General features: G+C 43.5%; 1 protein-coding gene across 1 annotated transcript; it reads right to left on the bottom strand.

Annotated features, from left to right (window-relative positions):
- Window positions 1–420: 420 nt before the first annotated feature.
- LOC136697341 (bifunctional apoptosis regulator-like) lies at window positions 421–11,581 on the bottom strand. Its single transcript, XM_066672378.1, has 7 exons — window positions 11,331–11,581; window positions 7,667–7,874; window positions 4,726–4,895; window positions 4,418–4,562; window positions 1,346–1,519; window positions 1,044–1,243; window positions 421–613 (listed from the first exon to the last, which is right to left on the bottom strand). The coding sequence occupies exons 1-7, from the start codon at window positions 11,579–11,581 to the stop codon at window positions 421–423; spliced, it is 1,341 nt and encodes a 446-aa protein (XP_066528475.1).
- Window positions 11,582–16,167: the final 4,586 nt, after the last annotated feature.

The raw sequence follows: 16,167 nt of genomic DNA, 5'->3' as shown, positions 1-16,167 counted from the left end.
TATGTAATTATTTAGTCTGAGTAGAGTTTGTATTGGGCGGCACAGTGGCGCAGCAGGTAGTGTCGCAGTCACACAGCTCCAGGAACCTGGAGGTTGTGGGTTTGATTCCCGCTCCGGGTGACTGTCTGTGAGGAGTTGATGTGTTGTCCGCGTGGGTTTCCTCCGGGTGCTCCGGTTTCCTCCCACAGTCCAAAAACACACGTTGCAGATGGATTGGCGACTTGAAAGTGTCCGTAGGTGTGAATGTGTGTGTGTGTGTGTGTCTGTGTTGCCCTGTGAAGGACTGTCGTCCCCTCCAGGGTGTATTCCCGCCTTGCGCCCAATGATTCCAGGTAGGCTCTGGACCCCCCGCGACCCTAAATTGGATAAGCGGTTACAGATAATGGATGGATGGATGGATAGAGTTTGTATTCATGTATTTTATTGTCCACGGATTATATATGGACGTATAAGCTGTATCAGAGTGAAGGTGATGATGACAGGGTAGTAGTAGGGCATCCAGTAGAAGATGCAGTTATAAGCAAACTGGGGAAGAAGAAACCATTGTATCCTCAGGACAAACCAACTAGTGAGGGGTTTCAGCACTTGAATGAAGCACAGAACGACCACTAGCCTGAAATTAAAGCACAGAGATCACAAGAATCGGGTCAATGTTAATGATAATAACTCCCATAATCCCATGAATTCCATAATAAATTTTACAAAAGAAAACAGTTTTAAAAAATAATAAGTAATAATTCTTAGTCCTCTGTTACAAGCTGAAATGTCCAGACAATGTCTGTTCTTTTTGTCTGGGCTTGATCTTTGCTGCTGTTCTATACACTCCTTTTCTCCACCCTATGCTCCTCAATATGGTTATAACTCCTCCCCCTTATTTAGATGTGAAGCACCTTGTGTTGCAGACTTGTAACTCACTCACACACTCCTCGTACCAAAGTCTGAATTTGTGAATGAATTTTCATATGGAAACGTCTTCATGGTTGTAACGTCCCACAGAAATTCCAAGCTTTATAAGAGTTGAGGCTTTTTTTTTTTTGGCTTACCTTACGTTACGGCATCTCCAGTAATTTAGTAGCAGACAGGCCTCTCTCACGGTCATCAGAAAAGCATTCAACAGGATACACCACACTGTCCAGTAGTGAACGTCTAGCCAAGCCTTTGCAAAGGCCGCCAGCAGGTGATAGGGCAGGAGACAGTACTTCACCACAAACTCTGTCCATTGCTTCCAGTCTGGAGTTTCCTCCTGTGGAGAGGAGGGGGGGATTACTGACAAAGAATGACCATAAGGGGGCAGACAAGTCTCACTCACACACACACACACACACACACACACACTCGTCCTTACCAGGTTCCTGAAGGGTAGCCCCTCCTCTGAGCTCTTTGTGGACGATGGGCAGCTGATGTGAATGAAGGGAAGGAAGGAGTCGTAGTAGTCGAAGAAGTAAATGTAGAGGATGGAGAGACGTGGAAAGTCGATCATGGAGAGGAGGAGGAACAGAGACTTCCCTTCGTTTACAGCCTTTAGAATCAGATAAAGAAGAAGAATCACCTTTATTTATTATCCCTTTAAGAAAAATATTTCTCTGCATTTAACACATCTGTGGATTTAAAAACACAAGCACACACTAGTGAGCAATTCTTGACACACACACACACACACACACACAACAAACACACACACACACACAGTGATCACACACACAGTGATCACACACACACACAAACAGTGATCACACACACACACACACACACACAGTGATCACACACACACACACACGCTGATCACACACACATACAGTGATCACACATACACACACACATAGTGATCACACACACACACAAACACACAGTGATCACACACACAGAGCAGTGGGCTGCTAACCACCTCGACACCCAGGGAGAAGATTTTCCTGCCAGTCCTGGGAACTGAACCAGCAACCCTCTTGTCTCAAGCTTGCTTCTCTAACCTTAAGCCCATTCCTTCCCCTAAAAGGAATCAGTTATCATTCATTCATTCATTCATTCATCCATCCTCTGTAACAGCTTCATCATGTTCAGGGTTGTGGAGGGTACTGGAATCAGTGGGTGTAAGACAGGAACCCACCCTGGATAGAGCTCCAGTCTTTCAGAAGGATATATGTCAAGAAATATTTGTAAAAATGACCCTATTATATTCTCCACTGGATCAAACATCTGAGATAAAGTCTAATCTCAGTACATTTACTAGACGGCTGTGGTCTGCTTCTTTCTGAAATTTCTGCTGAGTGATCAAGTTTCTGTCGACTTCTGTTGAGGTCAGATGACCTATTTTTTCCCTCTGAATAATTCATCTAGGCATTTAGATTTATTTATTCATTTATGTGTAAAACTAAGACACAACACAAATTGAATAATGTTTTAATTAGAGAAATTAGAAATGTATATGAATTATTATAAATGTACAGCATGGTTTCCCTGGGTTTTACTGTCAGTAAACTGCCCACAGACAAGTAAATGAGCATTTAATTAGCAGGCAAACATTTACCAAACTGTCTGTTATCCATGTACGATAATGCACACCAAAACGTAGTAATATAAATATATACTGATGCTGGAGATGAGTTGCTCTGGTTTCCTCCCACAGTCCAAAAACACACGTTAGTATAGGTGGATTGGAGACTCAGAAGTGTCCGTAGGTGTGAGTGTGTGAGTGAATGTGTGAGTGTGTGTTGCCCTGTGAAGGACTGGCGCCCCCTCCAGGGTGTATTCCCACCTTGCTCCCAGTGATTCCAGGTAGGCTCCGGACCCACCGAGACCCTGAACTGGATAAGGGTTACAGACATTGAATGAATGAATGGAGATGAGTCTAAATTTGAAAGTATATCCCAGGCAGAGTTTAAACATGTGGTGCACTTACACTATTTTGCACTTTCCAATCCCTTAAAGAATCTTCATTAATCAGTGTTTTATTATGATATATAAATCTCATTATAAATCTCTCAGAAAAACTGTGTTCGAAAGTGACCTGACTTCATTCACGTTTCCCCAGGTGTTTTCCAACACAAACTGAAAATGTGAAACAGCCAGAATGAGTACAGGCCTGCGGTGAAAATACATTCCATTGTGCATTCAGCTCAATCCAAAAGCACGACTTTCTTTATTTTGTCCACCACAGGGCATCTGTCATCAATTCTACCTGACAGTTAGGATTCCCCTAATCACCAGTTACTGAGAGCGAAGGAATGCAAGTGTTACTTTTGGCTGAGGATGAGGAAAATCAAAAATGCAGTGAGAAGAATTCAACATCCAATGAGCTCTAACCCTCAGCTAGACGCCACAGACTCAGCACAGCAAAACACATTTAATACTATTAATATATATTACATTTATTTACATTTATTTTATTGCAGTATGTGTTACTGAAATTAATAACTATTTAATAATTAATATAATATAAATTAAAATAATTAATCATTATTTTTCAGTGCTTTTTCATATCGCCAAAAGTATTGTTATTGCCAAAATACCGTGATATTATATTAGGGCCATATCGCCCACCCCTACTTGAGCCTTCACCTGCTTATGAACTGCCACTTACACTATGCCAATGAACAGTTCAATAATTTACCTGCTAATAATCCATCCATCCATTATCTGTAACCGCTTATCCAATTTAGGGTCGCGGGGGGTCCAGAGCCTACCTGGAATCATCGGGCGCAAGGCAGGAATACACCCCGGAGGGGACGCCAGTGCTTCAGAGGGCAACACACACACACATTCCCTGCTAATAATTTAACCTTTAATTGATTTATTTACATATATTTGTTAATTAATTAAACACAGTCGGTCTGAAGTTGGTGAGCAGTTACAGATAATGAATGAATGAAAATGGTATTTGTTATAAGCTCCATCAGGAAAAAGCACTGCAAAACCATAGATAGCCCTGTGAAGGACTGGCGCCCCCTCCAGGGTGTGTTCCTGCCTTGTACCCAGTGATTACAGGTAGGCTCTTGACCCACCATGACCCTGAACTGGATAAACGCTTACAGACAATGACTGAATGAATGAATGAATGAAAAAACAACGATACTATTGGGGATAATATTGTATCCAGTAGTATGTGTGAGGTTGTTTTGGACGATTTAAAGGTGGTGATTCCTTTGTTAGTGATTGTGAATGTAGCATTTTAGTATTTCATTTGTCATATGTCAGTGACAATGGTCATTTTTAATATTACTCAACAGTTCCCATAAAATGAAACAAAGAGCAGGAGAACGTTTGAATAAAGTTCAGTTCTTCATTACAGAGTAACACTTTAACGCTTATTTGTTCTCTGCAGTAAGAGTGCTGCCAAATGTCACGTAAATGTAAATATCTAAAGGTCTCTACTGCTACAGTCCCCCAGTTACACTCCCACGGACCCCACAGCTGCATTTACCTTGTATTCCCACAGGGTCTGAGGGCGTTTAAAGCCCAGCTCCTGCACTGTCTGCACTTCTTTCAGCATGGCATGGAGATGGAGCTCGTTCTCTACACTGTAGGGAGGCTTCAGTAAATCCTGCTCTGAAAGGACATTCAGCAGTCTAACACACACACACACACACACACACACACACACGGTGTGTTAAACCTTCCTATTTGGATATTATATAAATAAAATAATAAATAATATTAAATAACAATTTGAAGTAGTGGATAGGTCACACACACACACACACAAACACATATATCATGCTGGTGTTATACCTTCCGTTGACCTGCTGCTTGTGGAAGGTCTCTCTGTAAGGAGAAGCCCATGAACCCAGACTCTCCATCCACACAGACACTTCCTCCACTGTCCACAAACCCAGCGGCTTCCTCACCAGCAGCTCCACCTTCGAGTCCCCGCTGCCCCAGTGATACACCAGGAATGCTACCTAACATTCACACACACACACACAAACACATACATTTTTATTATTGGTTTATCTGTTCTTTATTCCATTCACCGGCCACTTTATCAGAAACTTCTGACTTATACATCTTCTCTCGCTGGCTGCTGTTTAAATTTTACTCCAGGGTTCTGGAGTTGAGGTTCAATCCCTGCATCGGGTTGCTGTGTGTGAGGAGCGAGAATCCTGTATGTGCCGGTATCCTCTGGGTGCTACCGTTTCCTTCCACAAACCAAACACAAGTGGGTAGGTGGACTGGTTATTGAGAACTGTCCACAGGTGTGAGTGGGTGTGTGTGTGAACAAGGCATTCCTACTGCTGATGTCAGAAGGTAGATTACATTATGTTTATGCTGAAATATGGACTGAATCTTATCTCTCTCTCTCTCTCTCTGTCTATCGTACACACACACACACACACACACACACACGCATGAACAAACAACTGCTTTTGTCCCATGCCTGTCTTAATCCACACATTTCTCTCTTATAAATGTGTTGAAAGTGAATAGAAGGTGTGTTATTGTATGAGCTCTGAGCTGGAGATGGAGTTTTCTCGATTAAAGCCTGTGTCAGAGCTTTGTTTTTTGATGTTAACTCTCTCCGTGAAACTTTTACTCAGAAAATTAGGAGATTCTAATTCAAATATCAAAAAAAGCTACATTGGAATAAAATAAAAGAACTGCTTCCTCTAACTACGATTATTTTATTTCACACACAAAAGAATCTACTAGCTTCTTGATTGTGATTAGTCTTGATTAATCACAGAACTTCGAGTCCCACTCCGGGTGACTGCCTGTGAGGAGTGTGGTGTGTTCTCCCTGTATCTGTGTGGGTTTCCTCCGGGTGACTGTCTGTGAGGAGTGTGGTGTGTTCTCTCTGTGTCTGTGTGGGTTTCTTCCGGGTGACTGTCTGTGAGGAGTGTGGTGTGTTCTCCCTGTGTCTGTGTGGGTTTCCTCCGGGTGACTGTCTGTGAGGAGTGTGGTGTGTTCTCACTGTGTCTGCGTGGGTTTCCTCCGGGTGCTCCAGTTTCCTCCCACACTCCAAAAACACACGTTGGTAGGTGGATTGGCGACTCAAAAGTGTCCGTAGGTGTGAGTGTGTGAGTGTGTGTGTTGCCCAGTGAAGGACTGAAGCCCCCTCCAGGGTGTATTCCTGCCTTGCGCCCAATGATTCCAGGTTGGCTCTGGACAAACCACGACCCTGCACTGATTAAGGTTTACAGACAATGAATGACTGAATAAATGAATAATTACAGAGCGTTAATTCTGAGTTAATGTAATTAACACAGATACATTTTTAAATCAGTTGACATCACTAATTTCCACTAATCTTTACTTAGAATTGCATACGGACAAGTTATAATCGCTACAGGACACCACATGTTTTTTTTAGAAGCACTCAGACATTCCTGTTAAAGGTGTTACAGTTCCCCTCTGGGTTTTTCCAGATTATGATGAATACTTGAAATACATTTTCCCTTTGTTTATTTTATCCCTCAGGTGTGGCCTAGTGCAGGTGAATCTAAAGAATGCAAGTACGTCGCTACACAGATATTACAACACTTCAGACCCAAGATCAGACCACACTCCTCCTAGTACAAACACATTAATTAAATCAGATTCACAAAGCTTGTCCTCTATTAACATCCATACACTTCCAAATCCTCTTTTTACACCTGTCATAGCAGGAAGGAAACACCAATGATTTGTCACTGTGTCTCATATTTGTATAAGATAATCTACACCAAATCTGTTTACATGACTTTGCAGCTATGCAGATACATAGGTACAGTATAAGTAAGATTTTTAAACTATGTAATTGCACATATTTATGTCTGAATGTGTATGTTCCTCAGCACGTTCAGATTATGTTTTTACTGAAATTGATTTTGGGGCGGTACGGTGGCGCAGCATGTAGTGTCGCAGTCACACCACTCCAGGGACCTGGAGGTTGTGGGTTTGATTCCCACTCCAGGTGACTGTCTGTGAGAAGTGTGGTGTGTTCTCCCCGTGTCCGCGTGGGTTTCCTCAAGGTGCTCCGGTTTCCTCCCACAGTCCAAAAACACACGTTGCAGGTGGATTGGCGACTCAAAAGTGTCCGTAGGTGTGAGTGAATGTGTGTGTGTGTGTCTGTGTTGCCCTGTGAAGGACTGGCACCCCCTCCAGGGTGTATTCCTGCCTTGCGCCCAATGATTCCAGGTAGGCTCTGGACCCACCGCGACCCTGAATTGGATAAGGGTTACAGATAATGAATGAATGAAATTGATTTTATTTTAGCTAATCATTTTAGTCCCACACTGTGAAGGACTGGCACCCCCTCCAGGGTGTGTTCCTGCCTTGTGCCCAGTGATTCCAGGTAAGCTTTGGACTCACCACGACCCTGAACTGGATAAGGGTTACAGACAATGAATGAATGAATGAATGAATGAATCTTTAGTCCCACAGGTCCTATTTTCTGTTTAATCTGTGGCATTAAAGACAGATTCCGTGCTCCTGTGTGATATTTTTGACCAAAGCAGATCACAGACATTTGATGAAGACCCAGAACTATGTGGAAAAAGGGTAACTTTTTATCTATTCTGAAAGATGCTATACCTATTAAGAAATACCAGCGCAGTTCTGTACTGTTTACATCTACTGACTTTTACATATTTCCCTGAAGATTTACATATTTCCCTGTCACGGTGCTCTGCACACTCCAGGTGTGTTAATATAGGTGTGTTATCACAGGTGTTTTTATAGGTGTATGTCTCACTATGATAGAGGTGAGGGCGATGAGGACTCCAGAAAATAAGCTGTCAGTTCCCAGCCACGGACACCATTGAACCTGATAAGTTGCCCGGTGCTGGACCTCTTGCTCAGAGCGCTGGAAGGCCTGCAGAGCTTGGGCGATTTTGGGGTCAGCTGAGATGCTCTTTCTCCTCTTCTCTACATCAGCTGCACAATGCTGCTCCACCAGATCCCTGTGTACGGATCGCACACATTATCTTCAGTATACAAACCGGATTCCAAAAAAGTTGGGACACTAAACAAATTGTGAATAAAAACTGAATGCAATGATGTAGAGGTGCCAACATCTAATATTTTATTCAGAATAGAACACAAATCACAGATCAAAAGTTTAAACTGAGAGAATGTATCATTTTAAGGGAAAAATATGTTGTTTCAAAATTTCATGGCGTCAACAAATCCCCAAAAAGTTGGGACAAGGCCATTTTTTACCACTGTGTGGCATCCCCCCTTCATCTTACAACACTCAACAGACATCAGGGGACAGAGGAGACCAGTTTCTCAAGTTTAGAAATAGGAATGCTCTCCCATTCATGTCTAATACAGACCTCTAACTGTTCAATCTTCTTGGGCCTTCTTTGTTGCACCTTCCTCTTTATGATGCGCCAAATGTTCTCTACAGGTGAAAGATCTGGACTGCAGACTGCCATTTCAGTCCCCGGATCCTTCTCCTACGCAGCCATGGTGTTGTGATTGCTGCAGAATGTGGTCTGGCATTATCTTGTTGAAAAATGCAGGGTCTTCCCTGAAAGAGATGACATCTAGATGGGAGCATATGTTGTTCTAGAACCTGAACATAGTTCTCTGCATTAATGGTGCCTTTCCAGACATGCAAGCTGCCCATGCCACAAGCACTCATGCAACCCAACACCATCAGTGAGGCAGGCTTCTGAACGGAGCATTGATAACAACTTGGGTTATCCTTGTCCTCTCTCGTCCAGATGACATGGCGTCCCAGTGTTCCATAAAGAACTTCAAATCGTGACTCATCTGACCACAGAACAGTCTTCAATTTTGCCACACTCCATTTTAAAAGACCCCTGGCCCAGTGCAAACGTCTGAGCTTGTGGAGCTTGCTTAGAAACGGCTTCCTCTTTGCACTGTAGAGTTTCAGCTGGCAACGGCGGATGGCACGGTGGATTGTGTTCACTGACAATGCTTTCTGGAAGTACTCCTGAGCCCATTCTGTTATTTCCTTGACAGTGGCGTTCCTGTTTGAGGTGCAGTGACGTTTAAGGGCCCGGAGATCACAAGCATCCAGTAGAGTTTTACGGCCTTGTCCCTTACGCACAGCAATTGTTCCAGATTCTCTGAATCTTTTGATGATGTTATGCACGGTTGATGATAATAACTTAAAAGTCTTTGCTATTTTACGCTGGGTAACACCATTCTGGTATTGCTGCACTATCTTTCTGCGCAACAATGGTGGAAATGGTGATCCTCTTACCCTCTTGGCTTCAGAGAGACACTGACACTCTGAGAAGCTCTTTTTATTCCCAATCATGTTGTCAACTGACCTAATTAATGTTAATTTCCAGTCTTCCAGCTGTTCGTTATATGCTCAATTTCCTTTTTCCAGCCACTTATTGCTACTTGTCCCAACTTTTTTGGGATTTGTTGACACTGAAATTTTGAATCAACATAATTTTCCTTTAAAATGTTACATTTTCTCAGATTAAACTTTTGATCTGTCATCTATGATCTATTACGAATAAAATATTGACATTTGCCGTCTCCACATCATTGCATTCAGGTTTAATTCACAATTTGTTTAGTGTCCCAACTTTTTTGGAATCCGGTTTGTACAACAGTATGCAATTGCACTAGATTTACATAATATATGTAATTTACATTTACATTTACATTTATCCATTTGGCAGATGCTTTTATCCAAAGCGACTTACAAAAGAGGATCTAACATTCAAACTACAGCACAATTTATACAAAATACCTTACATTGAGTGCACTATGCAGGAAGTAATAAGTGCATTAAAGAAAGACTTTCAGTGCAAGAGATACTCTCGGAAGAGTTGGGTTTTCAAGGATTTCTTGAATGTGGAGAGGGTTTCTGTTGCTCTGATTGTGCTTGGAAGCTCATTCCACAAGCGTGGTACCAGAGATGAGAATAGCCTTGACTGACCTGTACAGGGGGTTGGCCGTGTTAGTTGGTTCTCCTTTGAGGAACGGAGAGGGCAGGCGCTAACGTATGGTTTTAAGAGTCTATTGAGGTTGATGAGAGCAGAAACAGTGAATACTCTGAAGGCCATCATTAGTGACTTAAATTTGATGCGAGCAGCTAAGGGTAGCCAATGCAGCTCAACTAATAGGGGAATGACATGTGCTCTTTTAGGCTGGTTGAAAACCAGGTGTGCTGCAGCATTCTGGATCATCTGTAGCGGTCTCATAGCACAGGCCGGAAGACCTGTCCGGAGGGCGTTGCAATAATCAAGACGGGAGATTACTAACGTCTGAACAAGGAGTTGTGTTGCATGTTGAGTTAGGTATGGCCTAATCTTCCTTGTTGAATGTTGAATAGATAGAAGCGGCACAATCGAGCTACAGCGGTAACGTGATCTGCGAAGGTCAGCTGGTCATCAACCATGACATCCAGGTTTCTTACAGCTTTGGTGGGAGCCACTGATAGGGACTCTAGCTTGATGCTGATGTTGTGGAGAATAGCTTGCTTGGCTGGGAGGACCAGTAGCTCAGTTTTGGATAAATTCAATTGGAGGTGATGTTCCTTCATCCATGTAGATATGTCAGAGAGATAGTCAGAGATTCGAGTTGCCACTGAAGTGTCACCTGAAGGAAAGGATAAATAGAGCTGTGTGTCATCTGCATAGCAGTGATAGGAGAAGCCGTGCGAATGTATGATTGGGCCTAGAGAGGTGGTGTACAAGGCAAAGAGGAGGGGTCCAAGCACTGAGCCTTGGGGCACACCTGTGGTGAGGTGGTGTCGTGCTGATGTTTGTCCAAGCCATGACACATTGAAGGATCATCCAGTGAGATAAGACTCAAACCAAGAGAATGCATTGATCTTGAAGCCCATTTCAGTAAGTTTGTTTAGTAAGATGTGGTGGTTGATTGTATCAAATGCTGCTGATAAGTCAAGCAGGATGAGAACTGAGGACTGACCTGTTGCTTTGGCATCTATAAGAGCTTCCATTACTGACACAAGTGCAGTTTCCGTCGAGTCGCTGCTCTTGAAGCCGGATTGGTTAGAGTCAATCAGTAATCACACATATGCATTATTTTTACAGAAATCAAACAGTTATGGCTAAAAGTAAGTAAATAATAATATTTGCGAAAGGCTGAGAAGTTCATGGGGGAGCTCCCAGCATGCTCAGCGATCACCCTTTTGTTAGCTTCAGGGATATTTTGGGGGTTGTTTTTAAGGTGAGGGGATTTTGTATTTTTGTTTGTGTGTGTGTTGGACTTGTGTTGGACCCCATCATTTAACACAATATGAGCCAGCGCTGGCATCTCCTCCAAGCGTGTAGACCTCTGATATTCCTGCATTAACGGCAGTCTAAAAAGCTGTGATGTTTCTTGGCATATGTTTGTGGGAACTTCCATTAGCCTTCACCCTTTCACCCTCAAAGTCCTTGTACTAATGTACCCAGTTGTACCTGAATGACAGGTTGATTTTGGGGAACCCTCTCCAGATCTGCCTGCACTCTGGGCACTCGTTCTTGCGAGCAGACAGATACAACTGAGCCAGACAGTGACGACAGAAGTTGTGTCCACAGTTGAGAGTGGTGGGATCCACCAGGACCTGAAAGCAGCAGGGACAGGTGAACTCCTGCTGAGGGAGAGATTTATCCCTATCCAGATATCCAGGTTCTATAGCCACATCCTCTGGATTATGGGGGTTGGCCATTCAGCTGGAGGTCAAACAGCATTTGTTAGTTTTGGGCAAACAAAAAACATAGGAGTTATCATGTGATTCGTATAAATAACACAGCAACAAGACCTTAACCACACTGACAATATTTATTGTTTTGAATATGATATTTTCATTCATCAGAGCACCAAATAAATCAGTAACAGCTATGAGACTAATGTGTAATTGCTGTACATCTGACAGAGAGGAATTAATATATGAGCCCCATACAGATCTTGAGATTTTAACGTGTTAATTCAGTAATGTAAGAGTTAGTTTTACATTAAAGAAAGTCATTCAACATTAAGAGATATTAACTGTATGTGTAAATCCAGCACTGGACTCCTCTTGTGTTCCAGCGCTACATAATGTTGAGTCTCAGGTTGCATTTCTTGATGCAGCAGCGGCAGACTATGGTAATCATCTGGACTTATATAATGTTACCGTCGTAGCTTTCAGTGGAAGTCAATGTAAAAAGATTTAATTCCAAGAATTTCTGGAGCATTTCTATTGGTCCATTCGTCATGAAATGTCCACACAGTGCGAAGGACAGCTGCTGTGTTCAAATGACATAGTACTTTATAAACTAAACTAAACTAGTACAGATAAACTAAAAATCCAAAAAAATGGAGGTACATATTTTTATTGGACTGTGGCATTATTCATTCATTCGTTAACTGTAACTGCTTGTCCAGTCCAGGGTTTCAGTACCCGGAATCACTGGCATGATGCAGGAACCCACACTGGACAGGGCATCCGTCCATCACAGGGCATATTATATAGAGCTGTTCTTTGAGATCTTGTGTTGAGAAATGTTCTGTATTAGAATTGCTAATGCTAGAGTTGACTGATCGTATTTGCCCACATTACAGATTCACATATTTAGCATTACTGTCCTTTTACCTCCCAATAAAGCACATATCTTTAGTGGGCTGTTATTAATTTAATAAAGCAACAGCTGCTCTAGATGACATTTAATTTCTGACAAATTTAGGTAACATTTTAAAATAAGACAACACTTATAAAGGTTTATAAATGATTTAAAATGTATTTTATAATATGATCATATTTTAAAAACATCTTTAAAATGATTAATAATAATTTATAAAACATATAATAAAAAGGCAACTTACATCTGAGTGTAGTTGAGTGGAGATGTGAGGAAGTACTTGAATATCTAAGTGTAATTCAGCTTTAAACACCATGGAGCCAGCAATAAACGAAAGTAACACCCACAACAACAGGCAGTGCCCAAACCTGTTCTCCTTTACAGGCTTCTGGCCTCTTCATCTGCCCATTTTTAAAATACAAACACATCAATCCAAATATCACACATTCATTCATTCATTTTCTATAACAGTTTCACACAGTCACACATCACACACATACTCACACTTGTGGACAATTTCACACACTCACCCAGTCACTCACGCACTCACACCTGTGGACACTTTCAAACACTCACCCAGTCACACATACACTCAAACCTGTGGACACTTTCACACACTCACCCAGTCACTCACACATGTGGACACTTTCACACACTCACCCAGTCACTCACACCTGTGGACAGTTTCACACACTCACCCAGTCACTCACACACTCACACCTGTGGACAGTTTTACACACTTAACCAGTCACTCACACACTCACACCTGTGGACACTTTCAAACACTCACCCAGTCACACATACACTCAAACCTGTGGACACTTTCACACACTCACCCAGTCACTCACACATGTGGACACTTTCACACACTCACCCAGTCACTCACACCTGTGGACAGTTTCACACACTCACCCAGTCACTCACACACTCACACCTGTGGACAGTTTTACACACTTAACCAGTCACTCACACACTCACACCTGTGGACAATTTCACACACTCACACAGTCACACACACAATCACACCTGTGGACACTTTCACACACTCTCACAGTCACACACACTCACACTTGTGGACACTTTCACACACTCACACTTGTGGACACTTTCACACACTCATGCAGTTAGTGGGCAGTGCCCAAACCTGTTCTCCTTTACAGGCTTCTGGCCTCGTCATCAGCCCATTTTTAAAATACAAACACATCAATCCAAATATCACACATTCACTCACTCATTTTCTATAATCCCTTCATCCTGATCAGGGTTGTGGTGGGTCCAGAACCCATTCAGAATCACTGCGCGAAAGTCAGGAACAACATCCTGAATAGGGCCCCAGTCCATAACAGTCATCACACACTCACCCAGTCACTCACTCACTCACACCTGTGGACACTTTCACACACTCACCCAGTCACACATACACTCAAACCTGTGGACACTTTCACACATTCACCAAGTCACTCACACCTGTGGACACTTTCACACACACACTCACACCTGTTGACACTTTCACACACTCACCCAATCACTCACACACTCTCACACCTGTTGACACTTTCACACACTCAACCAGTCATTCATACTTGTGGACAGTTTCACACACTCACCCAGTCACTCACACACACTAACACCTGTTGACAGTTTCACACACTCACACAGTCACACACACTCACACCTATGGACACTTTCACACAGTCACACACACACTCACACCTGTGGACACTTTCACACACTCACACAATCACACACACACTCACACCTGTTGACAATTTCACACACTCACCCAGTCACTCACACACACTCACACCTGTGGACAGTTTCACACATCACACACACACACTCACACTTGTGGACATTTTCACACACTCATCCAGTCACTCACACCTGTGGACAATTTCACACACTCACCCAGTCACTGACACACACTCACACCTGTGGACAGTTTCACACACTCACCCAGTCACTCATACCTGTGGACATTTTCACACACTCATCCAGTCACTCACACCTGTGGACAATTTCACACACTCACCCAGTCACTCACACACACTCACACCTGTAGACAGTTTCACACACTCACCCAGTCTCTCACACACTCACACCTGTGGACAGTTTCACACATTCACACAGTCACACACACTCTCGCACCTGTGGACACTTTCACACACTCACACAGTCACACACATACTCACACCTATGGACAATTTCACACAGTCACACACAAACTCACACCTGTGGACACTTTCACACACTCACACAGTCACACACATACTCACACCTATAGACAATTTCACACAGTCACACACAAACTCACACCTGTGGACACTTTCACACACTCACCCAGTCTCTCACACACTCACACCTGTGGACAGTTTCACACATTCACACAGTCACACACACTCTCGCACCTGTGGACACTTTCACACACTCACACAGTCACACACATACTCACACCTATGGACAATTTCACACAGTCACACACAAACTCACACCTGTGGACACTTTCACACACTCACACAGTCACACACACACTCACACCTGTGAACGCTTTCACACACTCACACTGACACTCACACCTGTGGACACTTTCACCCAGTCACACACACAAACTCACACTTATGGACTCTTTCACACACTCATCCAGTCACTCAAATCTGTGGACAATTTCACACACTCACCCAGTCACTCACACACACCTGTGGACCGTTTCACACACTCACCCAGTCTCTCACACACACTCACACCTGTGGACACTTTCACACACTCACCCAATCACTCACACACTCACACCTGTGGACACTTTCACAAACTCACCCAGTCACTCACACCTGTGGACCGTTTCACACACTCACCCAGTCACTCACACACACTCACACCTGTGGACACTTTCACACACTCACCCAGTCTCTCACACACTCACACCTGTGGACAGTTTCACACACTCACCCAGTCACTCATACCTGTGGACAGTTTCACACACTCATCCAGTCACTCTCACACACTCACACCTGTTGACAGTTTCACACACTCACCCAGTCACTCACACCTGTGGACACTTTCACACACTCACCCAGTCTCTCACACACTCACACCTGTGGACAGTTTCACACACTCACCCAGTCACTCATACCTGTGGACAGTTTCACACACTCATCCAGTCACTCTCACACACTCACACCTGTTGACAGTTTCACACACTCACCCAGTCACTCACACCTGTGGACACTTTCACACACTCACCCAGTCACTCACACACTCACACCTGTGGACAGTTTCACACACTCACCCAGTCACTCACACCTGTGGACACTTTCACACACTCACCCAGTCACTCACACCTGTGGACAGTTTCACACACTCACCCAGTCTCTCACACCTGTGGACACTTTCACACACTCACCCAGTCACTCACACCTGTGGACACTTTCACACACTCACACAGTCACACACACCTGTGGACACTTTCACACACTCACCCAGTCACTCACACCTGTGGACACTTTCACACACTCACCCAGTCACTCACACCTGTGGACACTTTCACACACTCACACAGTCACACACACCTGTGTACAGTTTCACACACTCATCCAGTCACTCACACACACTCACACCTGTGGACAGTTTCACACACTCATCCAGTCACTCTCACACACTCAGACCTGTTGACAGTTTCACACACTCACCCAGTCAC

Source organism: Hoplias malabaricus, chromosome 5, assembly GCF_029633855.1.
Source record: "Hoplias malabaricus isolate fHopMal1 chromosome 5, fHopMal1.hap1, whole genome shotgun sequence".
NCBI lineage: Eukaryota > Metazoa > Chordata > Actinopteri > Characiformes > Erythrinidae > Hoplias > Hoplias malabaricus.
The sequence above is the reverse complement of the archived record's forward strand: the minus strand, read 5'-3'. Positions and strand labels throughout refer to the sequence as shown.